At 38.2% G+C, this 24,579-nt stretch overlaps 2 protein-coding genes across 3 annotated transcripts in view; one reads left to right on the forward strand and one right to left on the reverse strand.

Annotated features, from left to right (window-relative positions):
• Nucleotides 1-6,386: 6,386 nt before the first annotated feature.
• The window catches only part of CWC27 (CWC27 spliceosome associated cyclophilin), a 136,665-nt gene continuing 118,472 nt past the window's right edge, over nt 6,387-24,579 (forward strand). Inside the window, exons 1-4 of one of the 2 annotated variants that reach the window (XM_068667969.1) lie at nt 6,387-6,523; nt 20,279-20,375; nt 22,015-22,127; nt 24,179-24,322. In XM_068667969.1, coding sequence (XP_068524070.1) covers nt 6,521-6,523; nt 20,279-20,375; nt 22,015-22,127; nt 24,179-24,322 — 357 coding nt within the window. In that variant the 5' untranslated portion in view covers nt 6,387-6,520. Of the gene's footprint in view, nt 6,524-19,116; nt 19,322-20,278; nt 20,376-22,014; nt 22,128-24,178; nt 24,323-24,579 lie in introns of those variants that run through there. The other variant, XM_068667968.1, reaches the window with a different exon arrangement.
• SREK1IP1 (SREK1 interacting protein 1) lies at nt 9,356-18,980 on the reverse strand. The gene is made up of 5 exons (XM_068667972.1): nt 18,880-18,980; nt 16,694-16,741; nt 15,035-15,175; nt 13,518-13,596; nt 9,356-12,028 (listed from the first exon to the last, which is right to left on the reverse strand). Exons 1-5 carry the CDS (start codon nt 18,890-18,892, stop codon nt 11,839-11,841), a joined length of 471 nt encoding a protein of 156 aa, XP_068524073.1. The 5' UTR covers nt 18,893-18,980; the 3' UTR covers nt 9,356-11,838.

Raw genomic sequence — 24,579 nt, forward strand, 5'->3', positions numbered from 1 at the left:
AATTATTAATTCCTACTACTAATTACACAATAGATAGCATCTTGCAACTATTGAAGGAGTTCTCAAAAAGCATTCATAAGAGGCAGCCCTGTAATTCTGAAGCATAGTTTCAGCTCTGTAGCTTGTAGAAGACAAAAACTAGTCCTGAAATTAAAGAGGTTAATCTAAGTGTACCCCACATCTCTCTCAAATTATCTAAGTACAGAAGCAAGATAACAAAAATATTTTTCAAAAGATCAAAAGATTTTGATTAGGAAAAGCAAGTAGAAATTGAGCATGAGTGAACTAATTTACAGTGTAATTACTTTGTTTGTTTGTGTTGAAAGCAAGTTGTCAATATTTGTAATTCTTATGCAACCGAAGGAAAAAATATATATATTTAATTTTTTAGATATGTTATTTTGATATCAGGATATAACACCTGAATTTCAGTTTATGTTATATGATGGGATACTGGTATCTACTAGTTGTAGATAGCTTAGAATCCAGGCAAGTAGAGGGCTTTTTGCAGGTGAAGAAAGACAGTTGATAAGTAAAAATATATAAACAATGCTCTTCAAATAATCCTATGTTCAGAAAAGTACTAGCTGGAAGCCCATCACTTTCAGTTCTAGCTTTTCTTTGACAGTATAGACTCCCTCTGATCTTAACTCTGATTCTGAGATGAGGTATTACACTCCCCAAATGTCAATCCAGCACATCACTGAACAGTTATGTTTATTTCTCAGATCAGTGTCCTGGATGCTATGATTCCTCATTCCAACATTCAGATAGGAATTCATCATGTCTCCTATTTACGGTGATATTCTACTCCATCCTAACCTGTTTTTAATTACCATCATGGCCATCACATTTTGATTTTCTTATATGCAGGGTTCCTACTGGATGTACTAGATACTGTCTTTATCTTCTGTGCATTTAATGATCTTTCCTGAGTGAATATAAAGGAATGACAGAAGTATCAAAGGTCACACAATAATTAAGAGGTTTGCTTTTCACATTGGTGTGTTCAAATAAGTGTTCAGCTTATGTTTGTCAGAGAACAAATTTTCTTGATCAGACAGTTACACTGTAACCCAAATTCTCACCACAAAATGGAAGATCTAAAAATAAAAATCACAACCCTTCTATTGCAATGTAGAACGAACACGTTTGACCTTCTTTTATGAGCATTGTACAATATGAGAGCAAAAAAAACACAGAACTACTTCACAGAAGATGTAGCTCCTGGTGAAAGAATAATGGGGGGGGGGGGGGAGGGGGGGGCAGAGGAAAAATAAAAGAAGAAATAAAGAAGAAGAATCAAAAAGAATCAACAAGTGCTTCTAGTGACAGTGGTTAAAGCTGAGCTGAAAGGCACTCACATGCTACAGTAACAGTGATATAGGAACACTGACCGAACTTAAAGTTCATGTGATGCCACTGTGAGCATGGTGCATTCGGGAACAGAATGCTAGATACCAGATGTAACAGATTCCTGATGTTGCTGTGTAGTCTTGCAAGCACAAAATCTGATTTTAAGTTTGCCACGCCACTTCTTAATACTTTTTGCCTCCTCAACAGTTTTTGAGGGAAAATAAATAAATAAATAAATCCTGGAGAATTTATTGCTATTTTAATCAATTATTCAATATTTAAACAAATAAATCCTGAAGTCAGAATCCTGACTACAGAATTCATTAATGACTTCTCCAGAAACCGCCTCTTCCACCACGAGCTGCGCCCTCCTCAGCGCGCCCACCGGGAGGGGGCGAACAGGGGGCGGGAAGCGCGGGCGGGCGGGGCGGTGGCGGCGGGGCTCCCCCTCCGCGGGGCGTCCCTTCCCGGTCTGTGCCCATCCTTTACAGCTTCCCTTCCCTCCCGGTGTCGGTGCTCGGCGGGGCGATGGCGAAGCCGGGAGCTGCCAGAGGCGGCGGCCGGACCCAGTCCTCTCAGGGGGCGAGGCGCCGCCCGGTGGCACCAATGGCGCCAAGTGGCGCTGAGGCGAGGGCCGGGGCCTCAGGGCGGCGCTGCCGCCTCGTGGCACCGCGTCTCGGTTCCTGAAGTAAAAACAAAGCCTGAGCAGTTTTGTTTCTGTGGCTAAATCAACTAGCTAGAAGGAATTTTATCTATCTACTCCACTATGGCATCCAGTCCATCTTGGCTCAGACCTGTGTATAAACCCGTTTGAGTTCACATGGTATCTTCTTATTACATGAAGGACATCATGTTCTTCACAGGTTATCATAAATTGCAAGATCTGTACAGGTGCCTCAGGGTCCTGAGAGCATCTCAAATGGCTCTAGACACTTACGTTTGGGCAACTGGTTTGGCCCCTTAGTGTTAGCAACATCTTTCTCGCATCAGTTTGGTGAGGTGTGGGTACCTTTCAGAACATGGATTATCCTGTAACAAACTCGATTAGGGAAATGCAACAGGAATAGGTTTGCAAGAGGAATAGAGTTTGTTCATCCATAACTAGGTGTGATACTAGTTGTCACACCATTGTAAATTAAGACTTTAAAATATTTTTTTAATTTTTTAAAAAATTTGATTTGATTTTCATCCTGTAAGATCTCTGTCAGAAAAAGAGGAAAATGCTAAAACCAAACTTTTCCCATTTCAAGAACAATTGCACAGCGATCCACTTACACCTCTTTTTAGAGAGTTTGCTGACCTTTATGTCAGTGTAAAAGTGGGCTTCTTCATTACCTATCTAAAAAATACTCTTCCTGTTGTCCATCTTCATGGGCAAGAGGCAAGAGAAGCTATGGAGACATCTGTTCCTGCTGTATCATAGAATCGCAGAATAACTTGGGTTGGAAGGCACCTGAAAGATCACCCAGTTCCAACTCCCCTGCCATAAGCAGGGACATCACCCTCTAGATCAGGTTGCTCAGAGCCTCATCTAACCTAGCCTTGAACACCTCCAGGGACAGGGCACCTGCAACCTCTCTGGGCAACCTTTTCCAGTGCCTCACCACTCTCTGAGTGAAGAATTTCCTCCTAGTCTCTAATCTAAATCTCCCCTCTTTTAGTTTAAAACTATTCCCCCTTGTCCTGTCATTATCTGATTGAGCAAAGAGTTGCTGTCTATTTTCAGCCCCAGCTCTCAGCCTTTCTTTGTAGGAGAGGTGCTCCAGCTCCTTGATCATCTTTGTGGCCCTACTCTGGAGCCATGTATCTCAGTTGTTCTCATCACTGAGGAGATGTGTAACATTATTTTGGGAAGTTTGTGGTTCTGTTTAAGGTGCAGGACCTTTATGGAAACTACTGACAGGCAAAAAAAACTTTTCCTTTGTCAGCAGGAACCTCAAAGTTTTCCTTTTCTGCTTCAAGAAGAGCTAAGCCAGGTTAAACCTAGGTGGAAAGGAGACATATTCAAGGGATCACAGTGTGGCAAAAGTTGAAAACTCTGACTTTAAACTATTCCACAGCCCAATAATTTATATTAAAACTAGAAATACTTTTTTCTGAGGTTCTATTTCCTTATATATATATTTAAAATCTCATTTATTACCTCAGTCAAGGTGTACAGTGGTACACCTTTCCCCCTTCATTGGTGATTGTAACCTTTAATGTATTTTTTTTTTTAAGTTACCCAGCTCTCAGTGTATATGTACCTGGAGCTCAGATCTAGCCTCATGCTGCCAGTCTCAGATATTTTCTCTTTCACTCTCTGAATTCATCTAGCTGTAAACTACTAGTCTCATTGACATTTGAGTTGCAGAGTGCAACAACTAGTGATCTCTCCTTCCTGTAATATGACAGCTTTAAGGATTATAGGACTAGGCTTTCTGTGCAGTTTATTTTTTAAAGCTTCTCTCAGATTTACTGCTCCCCAAACTGCCTGATTTTCTTTAGTTTTTAGGCTGAGTCTCAGACTGGTAATTGTTGTTGTTCTGCATTCTTCAAGACTACTTTTATTATCCTTCCCCATCACTACTACTTGAGACTTCACTTTTTTTTTTTTTTTTTTTAAAAAAAAAAAAAGAAATAAAAAAGGGGGGTGGGGAGAGAGAGAGAGAGAGAGAGAGAGAGAGAAAGTTGCTGCTCCCAGGAGCAACACTCTTTTGACCTTCTTTTTCCAGATTCAAACCATTAACCTCTTTCAGTTGGGAAAAGATACAGCAGAAACCAACTGCACATGGAACAGATCTGGCAGATGTTCTAGAGAGAGAGAGAGAGAGAGAGCATTATTTAAGATACTGAACACTTTAGAGATTTTGAAAGGTTTGGCAAGACAAATTAGTAGAATTTGAATGTAACAGAACAGATTTCCTTAAGGAAGTTGAAGTTATATATCTAAAGAAAAAATATCTATATCTTTCAAAAGATTGTCTGCTTTTTCTCCTTTGAAAGAAGGAGAAAAATACACAAATACACAAAAAGACTATTTTTTTGTTAAATCTCAATCTTTCAGCCCCCTTCCAGTCCTAGTCCCTAGTAAAAGCAACCTAGCTCTTAGAAATAAAACTTTATTCTCATTTATTCTTCCCTACTTTGTTTATACTGAAGTTGAGCTTAATGCCACAGTAGGTTTTTTTGTTTTGGTTTGGCTTCTTGTTTGTTTGTTTGTTTTTAATTCTAGTGCCTCACTAGAAAGTTGGTCTGAACTGAGGAAGAACCTCAAAGGGAAACTTAAGCACCCTGCAGCAGTTGTAGGGAAAGTTAGCTTATCTATAGCAAACAATCATGCACTGGTTAGCTAAATACAGTAATAAAATTCTTGTGTCAAGCGCCATATAAGGGAAATTTTTAAGGTACTTTTGAGGACTGAGAAGCACCTGCCAGCATCTGAGTTTCTTACACATTGTTTTACATAGTTTCTGTTACATATTATCTGAAGCCTATTTTAGACAGTCCAATTATTAATATTGGAGGCTTCCTGTTGTCTTCAAAAATAGATATTTTTGTTTACCTGCAAGTATTACCTCTTTTAATTGTTGATAATTTTTGAAAAACAGCATTTTACAAGTGTAGATCTCTCTAAACTCCTTGCATATGCCCAACTCAAGAGTTTAACACACTCCTTTCTAAAAAATGTGGAAAACTGAAGCCTACACAGTGACATTTGTGCCACGTAGTCCCATATACCTGCATTTCTTACACATATTGAAAAGAAAAACAGTGCCTTACTACACTAGTTTTGATAAGTTTGGGTATTTGTTGTTGTATAGCCATGCCTTTTTTTCTGTAACATTTCAGCTGAATTAATGTTTGTGGGTTTTGGATCAAATAACTAATTTGGGGTTTAATCTGTTTTCTCAACAAGTAGAATTGACCCCCAAACCACATAAAACTCATACTTTTCTAACTAATGTAGGTCGTCTGTTTTTGGAAAAGATGTTTTCCCTGCAAGTGGAATAAAAAAAAAAAAAAAAGAGTTAAGATTCAAAAATTGATTAAGAAAAGAGAGAGAAAGGAGGAATGTAACATCTGTAAAGTATTCCTTGGTGTTGTCTTTTGGAGTGTATACAAGATCGATTAAGGTGCAATTGTCTCACTGTGAAATGACTAAATATTCTGCGGAGTAGAACACCGAAATTTTTTTGTGATGGTACAAAAACTTTTTAACAATCATAAAAGATCTACACTGGCTTCTTAAGTCTGGAAAGGAGTTCACACTTGATTTGGCTGAAGAAACAGCTATTTTTTATGGACTTGCTGAACTTTCTGTAAGAGGGCAAATGACTTACAACAAAAGTGGAAAATGAACGTAGGGCTTTAAAATAAACACTGCAAGTATGGAGCATAGCTTAAGTATTCCCCCTATATTAAAACCGTCTTGAAACTCCCCTTTTCTCAGATCTGGGCCGGATACTAAACAATCCATGATGAAATATTTTGAAATAGATGTACATACCAGAAACAGTTGCTGAAGCTGATCAGCTGTTCTTGTTTGCATTGTCTCAAGACCATCTGTCTTCAATTTTAAATAACTGTAGTGGAGTTGTCCCCGTAACAAGCTATAGAGATTTTTTTTTCCTGTTTTGATTTTTGTTGTTGTTGTTGTTTTCTTTTAACTAAGTGTAATAGTTCTATACAGATAAATTTTGTACTCTGTGAACTATTGTAGCCAGGCTAAGAGATCCTCCCTTGAGCCCTAGGGGCCCAGTGAGTCCTTTTACACATTTCACCCTGAAGTGAATCCTGGTGTGCTGAAACATCATGACCTGGTGTAATGCCAACTCACATAGCTGAGTTAATCGCGCGGGAGGAAATGTTTCTTTAAAGCAATCAGCGCGTGACAAGATATACAGAACAAAGCGCAGCTGTAATCAGCAATACGCCAACTGAACTGTTCCAGGAGAAGAACCACGATTACAAAAGGAGAAGGGAGGAGTATGTCAAAACTGGGAAAACTCTGCACATGACAAGTGAGGTATAAATATACTCAAGACAGCAGCAAATTGAGTCTTTGTTAACAAGCACACTGCTGCCCAAGTGGTAACCACCTGCCAGGAAGGGACATATTATTCCATACATTTCTTTCCCAGGGAACTGAGTAAGAGACAGTGGTTATGACAGAGTTGACAGAATGGTGAGTGGAATTCCAATTCAGTTCATAGCAGCTAGATAATAACTGTAATTATAACTGTATACCATGTTAATTTGGATCAAAAATTCTATCACAACTTGAAGTAACTGAATTAATACAGGTAGTTGATTAACAATTAGGTTGTTTGACTCATAAAGTTAATTGATTAACTAAGTTGTTTGACTTTCTTCTTTTCAGTCACGATGCCTTAAATAACCTGTTAGCTCTGGCTAGAAGATATTGATGTAGTCATGTAACAGGATATTGGTGAATTGTGAGAGAGAGAAAATATGCAAATGGAGGCTTGGACAAATCTTGAGATAACCTTGGCAGGGAAGGATGGGCGAACCCTAAAGAGATTATAGAGAAAAAAATAAAAAAGTGCAGATTACATTGAACTAAAATTTGATTTTTGTAAATGGCAAACAGCATGTAAAATGAAAAAAAAAAAAAAAAGTGCATGCACCTTTATTATTTTTATTTATTATTTTTAGTTTTTATTTATTATTTTTAGGTTTCAAAGGTTGTTGAAAGATGTATTACTGATAGTTATTGACCAATCTGTAAAGTTATGAGTTAAAAAAAAGAAAAGAAAAAAAAAGTAAAAGAATGACATACAGGTAAAGTGATATAACCTTCACTATATAGATATAACCTATGCCAGTGTCCTTTAGAGAAGTATAGTACAGCTAGAAACACACCTGTCTTCATTAGTTATTGAAGAGAAGAAGAGTTAATTGTTCATAGATGAGATAATAACCCTGGACCTAATGATGACTAGAGGGTAATAAGTCACTAAAAAACTACTAGGAATTATGACCTTGGAGAACTCTAAGGCATACAAAAGGATATGGCTGAAAGGCTAGGGGAGAGGGTACTAAAGCGATTATCCCATGCGTGTGACAGTGGAGCAGGAAACATAATCTTCTCCTTGTGGAAGGCAAGGCAAATGAATCTGAGACCAGGAGTATTAGTACATAATGGAGATTAATCTCCTAGAGCTCTATGGATATTGACAATAATATAGGCAAGAGGGATCACCATGCTGGCCTTAGAGAACCAGTTAGTTCTGTGGACCATGGAAAGGGTGACAAGGAAGCATCTGTGCCATTGTGATTCAGTCTTGATTCTTTGTTAATAGTTCAGGTTTAATTGCACAAGACAAGTATATAATTTAAAATGCTATACAGGCTTTTCATGTGTAGCAACTATGGCTGAACAAAGCATTTTGGAATAAGTATTTTCATATCTAGGTAGATCACTCATCTTGTTTGTTCTCTTATACCTTATGTTTGTGATAATAGTGTTGGATAAGAATGGTAACATCTCTGTCCTTCCCCACCCATCACAATCCTGAAAGATCACAATGGATCAATACTCATTGTAGAGTGTCCCAGATTCATCTCTGACAAATCTCTGGCATGAAGACCAAATAATCTAAGAATTAGACCTATTATTTCCTTTATGTCTTTGCGGTTTTAGTTTTGTTGTTTTTTCCTTATAAGCCTAGCAAAATCAGACAAGAATATGCAGGTCTCTGACATATTTAGTCTTTCTTGTTCAGCAGAGGCAGATTCCATCTTGAAAGTTCCTTAAGGACAGCTTGCCATAGCTAAGAGCTGCTCCCACCCTATTTGTAGGTCCTAAACAACAGTATAACAGACTCTGTTGTACAGACAAGTTGTACTGTACTGACAAGTTCTTAGACATATAAATTGAACTGTTGCTTACATAAATCAAGAGCTGTCTAAATATTAAGATCCACCTAGTACAGAAGATACATATTTCTCAGTCTTGTTTCAGTCATTCACTGAGCTTCTAACAGTATCCTCCCTCATGTATGTTCCAGATAGCTTAACAGTCAAAGGTTGGTTATATTTTTACCACTACTGTACTTTCAAAAAATCTCAAAAGAAGCCCAGTAGGAACAAAGTGTCTTAAGGATCTCCCAGAATTATAAAGATTTGCACATACATGGTGAGGAGAGGACACACCTCTTGTATAAATACAACACCTTTTGTAAGGAAGCCAACAACTGGAAAAGTAAAATTTAAAACAGTGAAATTCACCACTAAATGCCTACTAAATAACAGACACTTCTGCATCACTGTGACAAACCTTCATTTCCATTCCACTTCTCCATGAGAGGAGGGAAGGATGTTTCCTCAGTTAGAGGTGAAGACTTCATCTAGGGCTTAAGAGCCTACAACTCATGTGCAGTCCATGTCAAAATGGGCACAGCTGTAACCGTCTTTGCAACTAGCAGCTTAGAGAATAAGCCAATTTCACAAACCTGCAGAAAAGGCTCAGGAAAAACTCACAGAAACTATGCAAGCTGAAGGCCACAACATTTAAAAACAGAACAAAACAAACAAACAAAACTAATAGTGTTGATGTTAATATTCACACACAAATTTTGCTGGTAAAAGAGGTTGGCTTGCATTCTAGAGCTGCTTGTAAGGAGTATGGAGGTTTTTGGCTCTTCATTATTCTATTACTCTGGCCTGGTGTTGCTTTCATTTCAATTCTTGATCTTGCCATGTATTCTGCTTATATACATTATTTTTTTTCTTTCTGAAAATATGCATTTCATTCTGTAACATATCTGCTGACAATGGATGACAGTCCTTGTGGATGTGTGAAAACTGAAACTAACAACACTTAGCAGGAGGGAAGAAATAGCTGGATTTTTAAATCAGAAGTCTTGCTTTAATACTTAAATCTGCTAAATGCCACTTTTTCTGGAATCAAAGTAGGCATTTTAGTTCTGGTTTGAGTGAAACAATAACATTTGTTATGACACGTCAGAATCACTAAAATTATGGCTAAACCAAATAGGAAAAAAATATAATATTTATTTTAGTATCACTTCTTTAAAGATTAGCAAACATTAGCTTGGCAGAGAACTGTTCATTGTAGCATTTGCTTGATACATCATCTAATACACCTGAAATCCTGAGCACTTTAATTCTGTGGCAAAACCGATAGACTTTAATGTACATCTTTGTAAACAAAATGGGAATATAGCCCGAAAAACAAAATTACACGATATTCTCTTTGTTAAAGGAATACATGTTGACAATAGTGATATTTAAACGATCAAATTATAAAAGCCTTTCCTGAGTATGAAAAACACTCTATTAACATTCAATTAACAAGTTCAAAAATGTTAACATTTAAATTCACGCCTTTATGAATTATACCTTTATGAAATACCATTGTAAACAGGACTGCTGCAATGTTATATGAAAGGTAACCACATTACTATTTAGACAGACTTGATTTCAACAATTAGAGCAACCTCACCACTACTAAAATACGAGTTACTTTTTCTGATTTTACCCCTTCCCTAATTTGATCACTAATTTGATGAACAAATTATAAGCCAGTGTAGAGAAATACTCACCCTAATAAGAGTTCCTCAGTAAACTTCTCGGACATTCCGGTATACAAGGCTATAAAATTTTTCTTCAGTTACATGTCGTTAGCTGAAACTTTCAAAATTAAGAAACAAAGTACAAAATCCCATTTCCCAGAGGTGGCACGCCAACATAGGATCATAGCAAAATTATACACGAGCTCTGAAATCCCCTAACCACAATAACCCTTCCAATTTCATTAAGATTTTTTTTTTTGGGGGGGGGCGGGGGAGGGGAGGCGGAGGGGTAGAAATAGAAGAGTTGTGTCTTAATTTGTGTCTTAATTAAGCATTTCCTTTGTTAATGGTACTGGCTTAAGTAGCCCAAAACTCCCATTGCCCTCCACAGAATGACTGACTTAGAGAACTGACCTGATTAAAAATAGGCTCTATTAAGTTACAGCAGCACTAAGATGACAAGAGTGAGCACGGTGGCTGAAGCCTTTACATTATTACTTATTTTAAAAAAATGTTCCTTACACTATGCTTTTTAATCTTATGTAAAGTCATTAACTTATGAAAGAGTCTAGTCTTTCTTCAGGTATATTATCCCAGAAGGCATGATGTATGAATGAAAGTTAGAGACCAGACCAAATCCAGTAAGAAAAGAGCAGATGCAAGCACTCTTGCCATCCTCTGATAGATCAATGGAGGAGATTAGCAGTTATTTTGCTTTGTTCTTCTGTGGCTTCCATGAGTATTTTGTCTTTAATGTTCCCTACCATAGCACCTAGAGTGCAAGTGGAGCTGTTCAAAAATTGCCAATGATAAAGAATACTCATCTGGGACATACAAGTTTGAGGGAGGGAGTTAGATCTAAAGGCAAGGGATATCATTCTTAAGAAAGCTACAGTGGAAGTGCTACAGTGCTATCAGCTGCATGCTACTGGGGTACAAGGTATGAATTGGACACCAAAGTATCTAATCGTGAAATTTTGACATGCTTAAAGACTACTGACAGCAAATGGTAAGCTGTTACAAACTTCAACATGATAGATGCTCACCTCCCACAAGAGAAATATGGGAGTTTTATTAGAATGAAAAGAGACTTCAAGGTTTTTGATTTAGTCTTCAAATTTGCTGTTTAGATTCATGCAGTTATTAACAACTGCATACTGTCTTAATTTAGTACTAAGAATTTTGTAAATAATCTTGCTGGATGGTCATCTACTGTTAAGAAATGGTATTTCATAATCTATCTCATATAGATGAAGTGGCTGCAATTGCAAAAGAACAGAACCTAGGCAGAAGGAAAGGACTTCAAAACTGATAGTTGCTTACTTTTGTTTGTTTTCAATTTGCTCACAGGGATCTTGCCAAAAAAAAAAGTTGTAATCACACGTTTCAAAAATCTATTAGCAGATCGATTTCAGGTTATTTTGAAGGAGCAAACTTTTAGTTTCTCATTGCCCCTTCCTTCTCCACTTCTGCACCTGAATGCTATTTCATATTTGCACTTACCAATCAGTATGTGTAAATAGAAAATGTTATGCAAAACATATACATCAAAGAAATTTTAAAAAATCATTCAAATATTTCTAAATTTGATTTAACCATTCCAACATTAAGCATATTTACATCCAAATCTTCTGACGCAAAGACTTGCAAACTGAAGTCTGCTACATCCTAATGTAAAGGATTAAAAACACAACCAATCACAACTGAACTACGTTGAAAAACTAGTTCAACTTGCATGGTTGAATTCTAATAAACTGGGAATAGAAGAGGATATTTTAAAAAAATGTTTCATTTAATTATTTGAAGCACTAACATTTCCAAATAGATTTCTTCAAAAAAATATACATAATTTTAAAACAACAGCATTGCAAAGCATAAATAGTTTAGACTTAACAGGAAAATTATCCCACTTCAGAAGTGACAGCAAAAATAGGCCAGCACATTAGTCACTACTAGAACTGTCTGAACTGTCAGAAGATGAACTTTTTTCCTTGTGTTTCTTCTTCTTTTCCTTTTTATGATGTTTTCCTTTTTTAGATTTATTCTTCTTCTCCTTTTTCCTTTCCTTCTTGTGTGATTTTTGTTTTTTCGGCTTTGGACTATCCTCGTCGGCAGCACTTGATGAGGAAGACCTAGACCAAATTAAACATTGACAGATAATTGGAGAAGGAAAAATGCTACAAGATTTTATTTTTATTTCAGTATTCATACAATGTTGCAAATCAAATTTGGTGAAGAATTTATACAGAAACATCCAGTGGAAACTATGGTATCTCAGTCTGCATGTTCAACTGAGCAATGACTTTTCTAATTAGTCTATCATGCTAGAAAAGCAGTATATTTACAATACAGATTAATTGATCAGGCGAGTTGTGTGTTTTTGCAACCTTGAGTAAGAAAAAGATGAAGAGCACAGACCTCAAAAAAAAACGAGTGACTGTATAACAGAGAAGAAGAGCTTCCAGCTTGTAAAGTATCACATCATCAGTCCCAACAATATGGGAATACCTTAAGGGAAATATTCATGTATTTCACATATATAAAAATCTAAGAGAAATAGGTATGGCAGATTTGGATTCTCTTGCAGCTGGTATTATTTGTCTCTAACCAGCAGTGATGAGGGAAGTGACTGTATACATGCAAGAATTAAAATGACAATAAAAGGAATGTGTCAATTATTGTACTCAGGTTCTTGAGTTGTTCAGAATTACTGTTCTGCCCTATTGTTTCCAAGATAGACTATTAATTTCTTGCATGTAAAGACTACTGTCAGCAGACTAACATGTCTGTACTCTTCATTAAGTGTTACAGCTACATTATGTAAATAATGCCAGTACTGCCAGTGTTAAATCCTATTGCTTTATTTTACCTCCAAAGAACACCTTTTTGAAAGAACACCTATTCTGGCCTCCAAATACATTCCACATTCCCTGGCTCTCAGTGCAGTTCCTGGGTTGTTATCTCATTAACAGTCCTAAAATCCATACTCTCATCTGTCAGCAGGCCAAAACTCAAGTTCACAATAAATTGGGTATTGTGACCTTTTCTTTGAAACCAGACTAATGCTTTCTTAGGCTTTTACAGCAACAGGAACATTAAAACTCAATATATGCTTATCAAAAGGAAAAAAAAAAAAAACTGTAATTTTTTGCTTGTTAAGCTACTCAGAAAAAGCAAGGATGTACATGTGTGCACATATGCACAGAAAGAAAGTCAGAGGTCCTGTAAGCTTTTCCATATAAGCTAAGCTGGGGACCAACCCCATAATCCTTCTCACTTCTTGCTCTCCTTTCCCCACATCTTGCCCAGTGTTGGGTAGTCAAAAGGTAGTCAAAAAGTCAAAAAAGTTAGTCAGAAGTTCTGCTTTCTCAGAACTACACACCTCCAGAACTACTATGTAGTGCTATAGTTTTCAAGACTTCCATTGTCCTAACTCCACAGCAGAAGCCTGTGGCTTCACCATTATTCACAGAACAAACCAATTCTCACTGGATAATAGGAATTTTTTTCCAATCAAAAAGGTTCTTGACAAACCCACTGGATTCAAAGCAGCAATGTTTTCTGAAACAAACATCAGAATATTCCTAAATTTCTGTTCTGAAATTAAAATGAAAGAGTTACCTTTTCCTTGGTCTCTTTAATTTTGGTTTTTCTTTGCTTTTTCTTTTTTGTTTCTTTTTTTCCTCCTCCTCATTTAAATCTATGGATAAAAATAAAAGTTTATGGCATTTCAGACTGAATTATGAAGAGCATTAAAAGAATGACTGCAATAGTAATGTAAAGTTACTATAAAATTATTTTTATCTTTTATTTTCTCCAAATTCTGGACTAGTATATTCATTTCAGAAATATTTTGCACAGTAGTAGAATTTAATACATAACTTACATTCCAAGGACATTTGTCTGAACACTAAGAATGAAGGACGCCCTGCCAAACATACAACTTTACGGCTTCATATCTATTCATCTTTATTTTAAAGGACTTGTACTAGTCTGAAATCAGGTCATGTAACTTGAAGGTACAGAAAAAAATAGACACATATTCCCATAGGCTTACTTGAACTCACACAGCCTTATTTCACACTTCACAAATAGCTGTAACTAAGATAAATCTGATTTAACTGCCAATGTAACATCTATGAACGTGATAGGAAAGTCACTCTTCTTCTGATTTTCCCCCACTCTGTGCAATTGTGTAAAAAGCTAAATACAGGACAGAAATATTGACATCCAGCAAAAGAAATCAAGAGCAAAGAGCAATTAATACCCAGGTCCTCCTCAAATGAATAAATAATAGGTACTTAATTTTGGCAATGCAGTAAACAAGAAATGCTGACAAAAATAACTTGTGCAAAATACAGTTCTCTCCATCATTTCTCCTCCCTGCATATTATCCTTACTATACCTGAGTTTAGGGTCTGGAATATGAGAGCAACAGAACAAAACAAGATGTTTAAATTAAAGGAAAGAAGAAAATTATTTCATTTAGAACTTACTATAACAGAACAAGCTTCACTTCTTTCTTAGTGGAACAGCTTCTTTTGAACCCAAGTTAAAATGAACCAAAGTATCTGCTAACTCATGAATGCACCTTCTTCTGACAAACAGTTGATGCACAGACCTTCCAAAGAGAGAGCAGTACTTCTCCAAATATCAATGCTGAAATTCAGTTGGCTAGCTGTTTCAGTCAGCTAGCTAAAATATTACATAGGAACTAGAGAGAAACTGAACTACCGCATTTGTCATTACTTTTAAGAGTTTCTGTCAACTTTAAGATAGTCAAACTACATGTATTCAGAGGATCAACTCAAAATATCCATGTAATGTTATTCTAGGCAGCTGCTTATTAATATATATTTAATATACATTATAATATTTTATATCTTATAATATTTTGCATTTAAGAAGCCCTTTTTAGGATGTTCCAAATGGGTACACTATTAATTTCTTTTGAAAGGAATTAATAAAAAAAGACAATAATTTCTCTGAAGCATAAACATAATATATAAAGGATTTATCTTTAAAGCACAGACTAAAAGAGCTAATAGTAATTCTCAAAAAGGATAAAACGATAGTTCCAGCACATCAGAAGACCATTATCTGATTTAAAGAAAGTTAATTAAAAATAAAAAACCTACTCTTTTTTTCACGCATGGCTTGCAATCTCTGTAGTTCTTCTTCCTCACTGTCTTCACTGCTAGTGCTGCTAACATCTAAAACGATATCCCTTTGAGGATCCACTCGGAGGAAGTTTCGGCATTCAAATGTCAGATGACCAGCTGAACAAAACAAAAATTTAGAAAGAAATTCAGCAAAATTACCAAATAGTATCAAAAGAGCTTTAGAATTACTCAGTTTTGATAAAAGAAAAAAGGCTAGACTAGGCTTCAATCAATGAATAAGGCACAAGAGTGGATACTTTGAAAATGCCTCAAAGAATTTTGAGAAGCTGTGCAATCTAATCCCATTCCATCTAATGATGCTTTATGACCTCTCTCATATTTCTGTTAAAGATTTTGACCAAATCTTGCTTCCTATTTCTTCAGTGGTCTCAGATTCTTCCTGAATAAATTGTTTAAAAGCAGGAAGTGAAATATTTTAAAAACTACAAGTGTGTTATACTGCTCTTTCTGTCTCCCTTTAGTCTAACAGAAGAATTTCATTCCCTTTTGAGACAAAATTCATTTTTAACAACCTGTACATAATCATGACCAGAGTTAAACCCTTGAATCTGCATACACCTATTGGAAATAATAACAAAAAATAAAATAAATTGAAGATATGGGTTGGGAGAAACTAACCTAAAGATAAAGGAGGTCAAGTAGCAATTGAAACAAACTCATCTTCTTATCAAAAAACTCACATCTTGAAGACAGAACTTTTAGGAACATAAATACAGGCTTTGTGATTTGACTGCAAGTTTCCTTTTCTTCCAGAAATATGACATTGCACCTTCAAATGAACCACTAAATCTATTTTGATACTCCTGTTCCTTTCAATGAAGGGATACACCGACAAAATTTCTTGGAAGCAAAGTCTTTAGTGAAAGAACCAAGCAAGTTTTTTTTTCTCTTCAACCCACATAACATTCAAAAAACCAAAAAATAGCATGGAGTACAGTGTTAAATGTTCAATGCAATTCAAAACGGATCAGTGTCCACTCCTTTTCCCAAAAAACAAGACTTAGTGAATAACAAATTAAAATCTTCACTAAGACACATCTCCTGATAACACATTCATCAGAATAGTAGCCATAGACATACTTTTATGAACAGAGAATAATGAAGAGCATGAGCTAAATGCTAGCTACAGAACTTAAAAGTAACAAAATAAACTGCTTCTTGCAATACAGAACGCATAAAGAAGTAGGCTTTCTCAGCATAGAGGGTGATGCAAATTATTCTTTTTTCTTTCAAATGCATTAGAAATTTCTTGGGCAAAAAAGCCTGCTTAAGCCTTCAATGAGACTCTGAAGATGCATAAATGCTGATCTCAGTAAGTGCTACAGTATATGTCAAAGCCAGTGCTTGAAATTCAGTGTTTCTCAAGTAATGACATTGTGAACTCAGTGCATATGAATAGTATTTTTATTTCTCTTGAGAAACTTAAGTCTTCAAAAACAGCAATAGGTGCAAAGAGAAAGAGAATGAAAAGGAAATTAAACAAAAATATACAGTAGCTTAACCTGACAATTGTCTATGCAACACGGGAGGATTTTTTTTTCTATTCAAAAAGTAGTTCCATCACCCTAAATTGAAAAAAGTACTGCATCATCATCTTGCTTACTACAAACTTACGGTAGCCACATTTCTTGCATCCAGCTCTGATGTTATCCTTATTTCCACCTGAAAGATAAAAATCCATAAATTACGTGTTACTAACATAACTCTTTAAGTTCCTTTTAAATCTGGCTTGATAACATCAACATGCAGACCAGAATGATCGCCCCTTAGAATTCTGGCAAAGTTGCCTTCTATACCTATGTGTGCCCACAGTTAAGTTAAATAGACATAGTAAGATGTAACTCAGAAAAAGGGAAGTTCTGGAGACCTCTCCCCTGAAAGGATCAGTGTTATTTTAAAATCTGCTGAGTCTATTCATAATGACAGTCAAAATGGAATTTCCAAAATCAAAGCAAGCCTTTCTGTCCTTAAACTGAATAGTGCATGAAAAACACAGCAACTTAAACAGCTGTATGCACAGTTTTCTGAATAACTAGTTCCTTCTTTTAAATAAATCACCACACATAACAAGAATTCCACGACAGAAATTAGAAAATCAGAAAGGATGTACATCAGCTCCGTAAGTGTAGACTTCAATTTACTGAGACAAGCATTGTCTTTAGAAAACTGTATTCATAGTAGCAGACGAGCCTTCAAACCCATCTTCTGTAGACCCCAAAACCTCAGTATTACGTAACTTCTTTGTGGTGTACAAATTCAGCAGTGTTTATGTGTCTACTTTATAAATGGCTGTCTTTTAAGGTAAACCCATGAGGAATAAGGAGACTAGAAACACAAAAGAAAGTTTTAAGAAACAAGGAACAAAAATACACCTTCAATACTATACCCCAAAAAAAAAAATACTCTGATCAGCATCTGCCAGTTCAGTTCACCTTTGGACTCACAAGCAAGACCTCTCAAACTACCAACTTTGTTCTCAGTTTTCTGAAATATTCAATAAACTTTAGCCCTACTGTGTAAATGACCTGCAGGTACAGAAAGATTCACTGTTCATGCGAGGGAAGTCAGTCATGCACACACTATACAATCGCCCACTGCATATGCAGGTGCCATTTGTCAGGATTTTCAGGAGAATCACCCAGCACATGACCAGAACAGCACTGAATTTGTTAAAACCTGTAAGTCAGAAAACTGACACCAGCTCCAGCTTTAGTGGACTGGTGAAGGTCATATATCCTTACCGAAAGCTACATCACACAACACACGCATATCTTTAAGAGAGAAACAGCAGGGAAACAAGCATCAAGACACAAAAAATGTGTGTCCAAGAAATCTGGAAAAAAAAGTGTATAGCAGCTAAACCTTTACACAGCAGGAATCACAGCAAGACTGTCATCTTAGACCCTGTTGACAAAGTCTGAAAAATTTAAGACGCCCCCACACCATCACCTACCAAGAGGACAGGTTTACTAGGTCTTTATTGAACTTCCTTGCTCCCACCAAATTCGTGAGGCCAAAATTCTATTATTATTATGTTGGCTTTAAACAACGTTGCTAGCAATGCAGTTTTATGGAATTAAAAGCAAACGAGCTACTAGAAGCTTCTCTTTCTCACTTCTTCCCACCTGTGAACACTTGGTAAAAACAGCAGCTGAGGGAGCAGCAACCATCGCTAAGGGAGGGCAGGGCGCCGCTCACTCAGTGGGCCACAAGGCTGCAAAGAAAAAAGCTCCGCAAACCTTTTAATGCAAACATGAGATCTCGTCCTTAATAAACCCCCCTCCTAGAACGGGAGCGAGTTTATTCAGTTTTTCTCTTCTTCATATGAGAGGATTTTGGTTTTTTGTTGTTTTTTTTTTTTTTTTTAAGCTCTTAGCAAGATCCAGACCTACTCGGTTTTCTCCAGCTGAACACTCCTCATGTCTCAGGAAAAAGAAAAAAAAAAAAAAAAAAAAGAAAGGAAAAGAAGGAAAGCAGCCGGCCCCTGCAGGTGTGTCTGGCGGGGCTCTAACACCTTGCGCTCACGGCGGCCGCCTCCTGGCTGCTGCCGCCCCCCCCCCCCCCCCGCCCGCCCCGCCGCAGCAGCGGACCCGCTCCTCGGGAGAGGTGCGGCAGAGAAGCGAGAGAAAGGAAGAAAGGAAGAATAAATAAAGTATAAAAAATCAATCAATCAATCAATCGAGGAGCAAGCAAGCCGCGCACACACGCCCCCGGCCGCCCTCCTTCCCCCCTCACAGCTCGGGCTGCGGCCGAGCCTCGCCCCTCGCCCCGCGCCGCCGCCGCCGCCGCCATGGGCTCACCGGGCAGCGCCATGGCGCCTCCCGCGCTGTCCCCGCCGGCCCGGCCCGGCCCGGCCCCGCCGCCTCTCCCCGCCGGAAGGCTTTGCCCGGCGCACTCTCGGGCCGTGCTACTGGCAGGGGGGACGGGACGACTCAGGGCCGGGCGGGAGGCACAGGGAGGGGCTGAGCTGCCTGGAGAGCCCTCCGGATCTCCTTAAAAACAAATCTCTCGTCAGTTTTCCCCGCTGTGCCTCCGGTCGGGGGCCGACCCCCATCTTCTTCTTGTTGTTTTGGGCGGCCTCCCCCTCTGCTCGGGCCGTGTGGAGGCGCCCAAGATGGCGGGCGCCTGGGGTCTGTGTCGCGGGTAGAGGCGCGGCGCTGGGCTCGGGCAGCGGTCGGGGCTGTGCCCCCTGGGGCCGCCATGAGCAACATCTACATCCAGGAGCCCCCCACCAACGGCAAGGTGAGGCCCGCGGGGGGCTGGGGCTGCCGCCGCCCGTGGGAGGCTGCGGGAAGGAGCCGCGTGCTCCCGTGGGGCCGGCGCTGGTTGCCGGCTGCTGCCTCGGGGAATTGGGTGTGCAAAGATGTGCGCGAGTCCAGGTCTGTGCTCGCCTGAGCGTGAGCCGGCAGCGTGCCCAGGTGGCCGAGAAGGCCAACGGCATCCTGGCTTGTGTCAGGAATGGTGCAGCCAGCAGGAGCAGGGAGGTGATCGTCCCCCTGTACTCATCCCTAGTGAGGCCGCACCTCGAGTGCTGTGGTCACTTTTAAGCTACAAAAAACACATCGAGGCCCTGGAGTGTGCCCAGAGCAGGGCTATGAAGCTGGTGAAGGGCCTGGAACACAAGTTCTGTGAGGAGCGGCTGAGGGCACTGGGGGTGTTCAGTCTGGAGGAGAGGAGGCTCAGGGGAGACCTTATTGCTCCCTGAGATGAAGGTGTGGGGAGATGGGGTTCAGCCCCTTCTCGCAGGTAATTAGTGATGGGACTAGAGGGAATGGCCTCAAGTTTTACCAGGGAAGGTTTAGGTTGGAAATGAGGAGACATTTCTTTTCAGAAAGAGCAGTCAGGCACTGGGACGGGTTGCCCAGGGAGGTGGTGGAGTCACCATCTCTGGGAGTGTTTAAGGAGAGGTTGGACGTGGTGCTTAGGGACATGGTTTAGTGGGTGACATTGGTAGTAGGAGGATGGTCGGACCAGATGGTCTTGAAGGCCTTTTCCAACCTCTATGATATTTACTGTTTCAGAACTGTATCATAAATACTGACAAAACTAATTAAAACTAACCATAGCTGCCCAGCAACATTTGGATATCTACTGCTGTTACTAATGTTGTCAAACTATCTTTTAACTCAGTTACAGTATTTGTTGATCAATGTCTAAGTTGCAAGAAAACTAATGGTGAATTTATCGATATTTTTATAGGTTTTGCTGAGAACAACAGCAGGAGATATTGATATAGAGTTGTGGTCAAAAGAAGCACCGAAAGCATGTCGAAATTTCGTCCAGCTTTGTATGGAAGGTAATGACTGAATGGGATAGGATTTATTGAAATTAGTTCATATGTAATATTGATGTCTTTGTACTTTTTTGTTATGGAGAACTCATAATGAGTTAACATATTAAAGTTAAAACGTACTTATTTGTATTTAGAAAATATTAATTACTGCCCAGGAAGAGAATATATTTCAAGGTTTTTAAGGAGCCTATTGGCAAAAAATAGAAAAAAATTTTTGAAATGTAGGTGGCGTAAAACACTTAGAAAGCTTACTTTTGACAAGTCTCTGCAAAGTACAGTTACTGCTTGAATGAATGAATGAAACAGCAGTGATGCAATACCTAGACATCCTCTGTTAAGCTTATTCCTGTATCATTATCTTTATTTACTTTTTTTTCAGGATCATTTTTGATATTTCACTTGACGTAGTTTTTCATTGTCTGAAGCTCTGTAACACTTTTCACTTAAGTAGCAGGTACCAGAATGAGAAGTTTTGTGTTGGGAAAAACACACCAGGAATGTGCAAAGGACCTTGCCCTTTTATGTGTTTTCTAGCTGCTGCTGTTATCCCATTTATACATTTATAGGGTTGTTAAGAGTTTTTTAGCCCTCCTCTGTTAAGGAAAAATAGCAGTCTGGGATTTGTGCCTCCTGCACAGATCAAGTCTGCCCTGTGCTCTTACATATGTGTAGGTGTGGATTTTTTTCTTGCAATGGTAAATCAACTTCTCAGCCCTTGTTGAGTCCTGGGAGTAACCTTCAGTTATTCTTAGTCTTAAAAAAAAAAAAAAAATGGACTTTAATTTCTTTCTGAATTTGTGTGACTACTGTGTTGGATTCTGTGCTTTGTATGGTAAACTCGAGTGTTTTCCTTTTTGAATACCATAGAGTATAATCATCCATGAACATATGTACCTGTACTGCATCTTTGGCAGATCCTGCTTCGTCTGGCAGCATACTGCAGATTTAAAAAATAAACAGGAAATATATGTTGTGTTACATTCTCAATCCTTATGTTTTCATTCAATCTCATAACACTTTTCAGATACATTTATCTATCTATAATAAAATATGTATCTATAGAGAGATACATATGCAGAGAGAGAGACAATAAGAAGATAACGTAGGGAGCAGAATATACCACATACTTTGTTCTGTGAACATTATCAATCTGTGTACAGTATAGGTGAAAGGGATAACACCTGTGTTCCATGCTGGTGAGTGAAAATGCTAACCATTTGGTGTTGGAATATGAATAACTATATATGAGATGTTGTCTGAGACAGGATGTGGTAGATGACTCTCTCTTTAAAACAATATATGTTGGTGGCACTATCTGGTGGATATGTGTTTCAGTACTATCTAGTGATAATGCTGTAAAGAAAATAACGATATCTTGTCAGTGATGTGCAATACCTTCTGCAGCAGAAATTTATGATATCACTATTATTTTCATAAATGTAATCAGCAATACTTTGTAGGTGAGATACAGTCACACTGTGTAAGTCAGTGGAAGACAAGGCAACCTACTCAAAACAGCAGAATCCAATTACAGTGGTTGTCTTCTAGAACTCTAGTCATTGATGTGTCTGCATAATATACATGGAGTTTGATTTTGAGACCATTTAAATATACTGGATGATCTTTTCCTTTTCTTTTTCAGAGTATTACAATAACACAATATTTCACAGAGTAGTGCCTGGTTTTATAGTGCAAGGAGGTGATCCCACTGGTACTGGATCAGGCGGAGAATCAATATATGGAGCTCCCTTCAAGGTACATAAATGTGTATCTTATGCATTAGTTTTTGATAAGTCCCTAGCGGTTGTTTTTCCTACTCTGTTAGGCTGCAAGACAGCTAACGTTATGTAAGAAAGGCAAGTTTATTTGTATACTGTGTTGCTTTCACATGTTGCTTCAGTATTTTTAAGTATCAATTTTTTAATTGAGAGTTCTAAAATCTATCTGTTCTGATGCTATAATAAATGCATAACCTTACTAACATGCACTTTGACAAGGAAGAATGGGAGGGAATCGTTCAGAGTAGGTGTTTGTATGTTTTAACCTCAGGAGGATCAACAATGCAAAACACAAGTCCTTCACCTGGGCTGGGGAAATCCCAAGCACAAATTCAGGCTGGGCTGAGAATGAATTGAGAGCAGCTGTGAGGAGAAGGACTTGGGCATCTTGGTTGATGAGAAAGTCAGTATGAGCTGGGAAATGTGTGCTTGCAGACCAGACAGCCAACTGTATCCTGGGCTGTATCAAAAGAAACATGGCCGGCAGGGCGAGGGAGTGATTCTGCCCCTCTGCTCTGCTCTTGTGAGACCCCACCTGCATTCACCTCCGGAACACCCAGCATAAGAAGGACATGGACCTTTGTTCTAATTTTCAAGAAAGGCAAGAAAAAAGACCCTTGTAACTACAGACATATCAGTCTGAGGAGGGACTCTTTGTCAGGGAGTGCAGTGTTAGGACAAGGATTAATGGCTTTAAAGTAAAAAGAAGGCAGATTTAGATTAGGTTATATATTAGGAAGAAATTCTCAGAGGGTGATGAGGCACTGGCAAAGGCTGCCCAGAGAAGCTGTGGATGCCAAGTCCCTGGAAGTGTTCAAGGCCAGGCTGGATGGAGCTTTGGGCAACTTGGTCTAGTAGCAGATATCCATGCTCATGGCAGGGGTGTTGAAACTAGATGATCTTTAAGGTCCTTTCCAACCCAAATCATTCTATGATTCTATAATTCTGGGTGGCAAACTAAGATGCAGAAATGTACATTGTGTGTTTTATCTCAGTTAGCAAAAGTCTCTGAATATTGTATATGTATTCATTTTTATTATAGTAGTGGCATTGCTCATGTCTTGAGCAGGATGCTCATATCCCGAGTGAAGCTATACCTTCACAGCAGCTGTGTTCTGTTCAGCTTCATTACTTTATTTCACTTAGGACAAACACCTTTAGTTTGTGAATGAAGCTACATAGTCAGTCTCCGGGCCTTCTGTCCACCTGATGCAAGAGTAGACTTCTGCATGTGGCAAAAACATGGAGTTTGGAAGAAATTGGTACCTGATCAGAGTTCAAAACAAATACTCCCAGTACTGTAGTAGCAACACTACTATGAATTAGTGATATTATTCAGTATTACAGTGTTTAGAATTCTGGTACTGCAATGATATTAATATCTTACTTACCACTTTCATCTTCTGCAAAAGTCTTCCCCTGTCTTCTCATGCTCCACAAAATGTTTTTTCTTTGGATTGGGGTAATACTGTACTACTGCTATGTTATTAAACCTCCAGTTTTCTTACATCAATTAGGATTTCTCCTAAATAGAGCAATTAACTGAAATGATAGTTTTACAAGAAATACACATAACGCAGTTACTTTAAGAATGATTTTTTGTAGTATTGGAGGGAGCATTAATTCCAACAGAAATAATTAACAGCAATTATTAGGCAATGCGTGGAAAAAGTTAACAAGACAGAAATTACATTTTCTTAATTTCTGTTTCTTTCTATTATCAGTATAGTAGCTTCAAATTTTTTTCCTTTAGAGTTTGTTGATTATGCGTTGTGGGGTTTTTTTGAAAGAAGATTGGTCATTTGTTTGCATTACAGGAACTAAGAGAATGAACCAGGAAAATATTTTTTACTGCTGAAAACAGAAGCTTTTAAAAGCAATATTGGCATTAAAATTACTTTCATTTTGTTAATGTCCTGGTTTTTTTTTTGTTTGTTTATTTGTTTTTAAATTAACAGCTCATTTCAGTGTGTGTAAGTTGATATAAATATATGGTGGTTAAATACTTTTCTTTTTTGTCTTTTCCAGGATGAGTTCCACTCACGACTGCGATTTAATCGAAGAGGACTTGTTGCTATGGCAAATGCCGGGCCCCACGATAATGGCAGCCAGTTTTTCTTTACGTTGGGTCGTGCAGATGAACTCAACAACAAGCACACAATCTTTGGAAAGGTCTGCTACACGGACAAGAATCCCAGTTTGACAGAAGCAGCTATGTGTTTCTCTGAGTTCAAAGGCTCTTTTAGTGTTGCATTCTGTTATATGCATGTGAAACTTACTTCACTCCTTTCTAACTGTCTCCATTCTGTTTGTTTCCTGTGTCTGATAGAAATGTTCTTGTTTTTTTCCCAACGTTATCTGCTTTGTTACTGTTTTTCTTCTAAATGTTGTTTTAGTGCTGTACTTTCTTTTGTATAATCTCGTACTAA

This window comes from Anas acuta, chromosome Z (assembly GCF_963932015.1).
Source record: "Anas acuta chromosome Z, bAnaAcu1.1, whole genome shotgun sequence".
Lineage (NCBI taxonomy): Eukaryota > Metazoa > Chordata > Aves > Anseriformes > Anatidae > Anas > Anas acuta.

Bases quoted from the DNA above. Each gene is read 5' to 3' on its own strand.
- SREK1IP1 (XM_068667972.1), bottom strand. The intron at 15,176-16,693 runs GTAAGTTTGTAG...TGTTTTGTTCAG, and splicing joins ATGCAAGAAATGTGGCTACC to CTGGTCATCTGACATTTGAA. The intron at 12,029-13,517 runs GTAACTCTTTCA...AATTTGGTCTAG, and splicing joins TTAAAGAGACCAAGGAAAAG to GTCTTCCTCATCAAGTGCTG.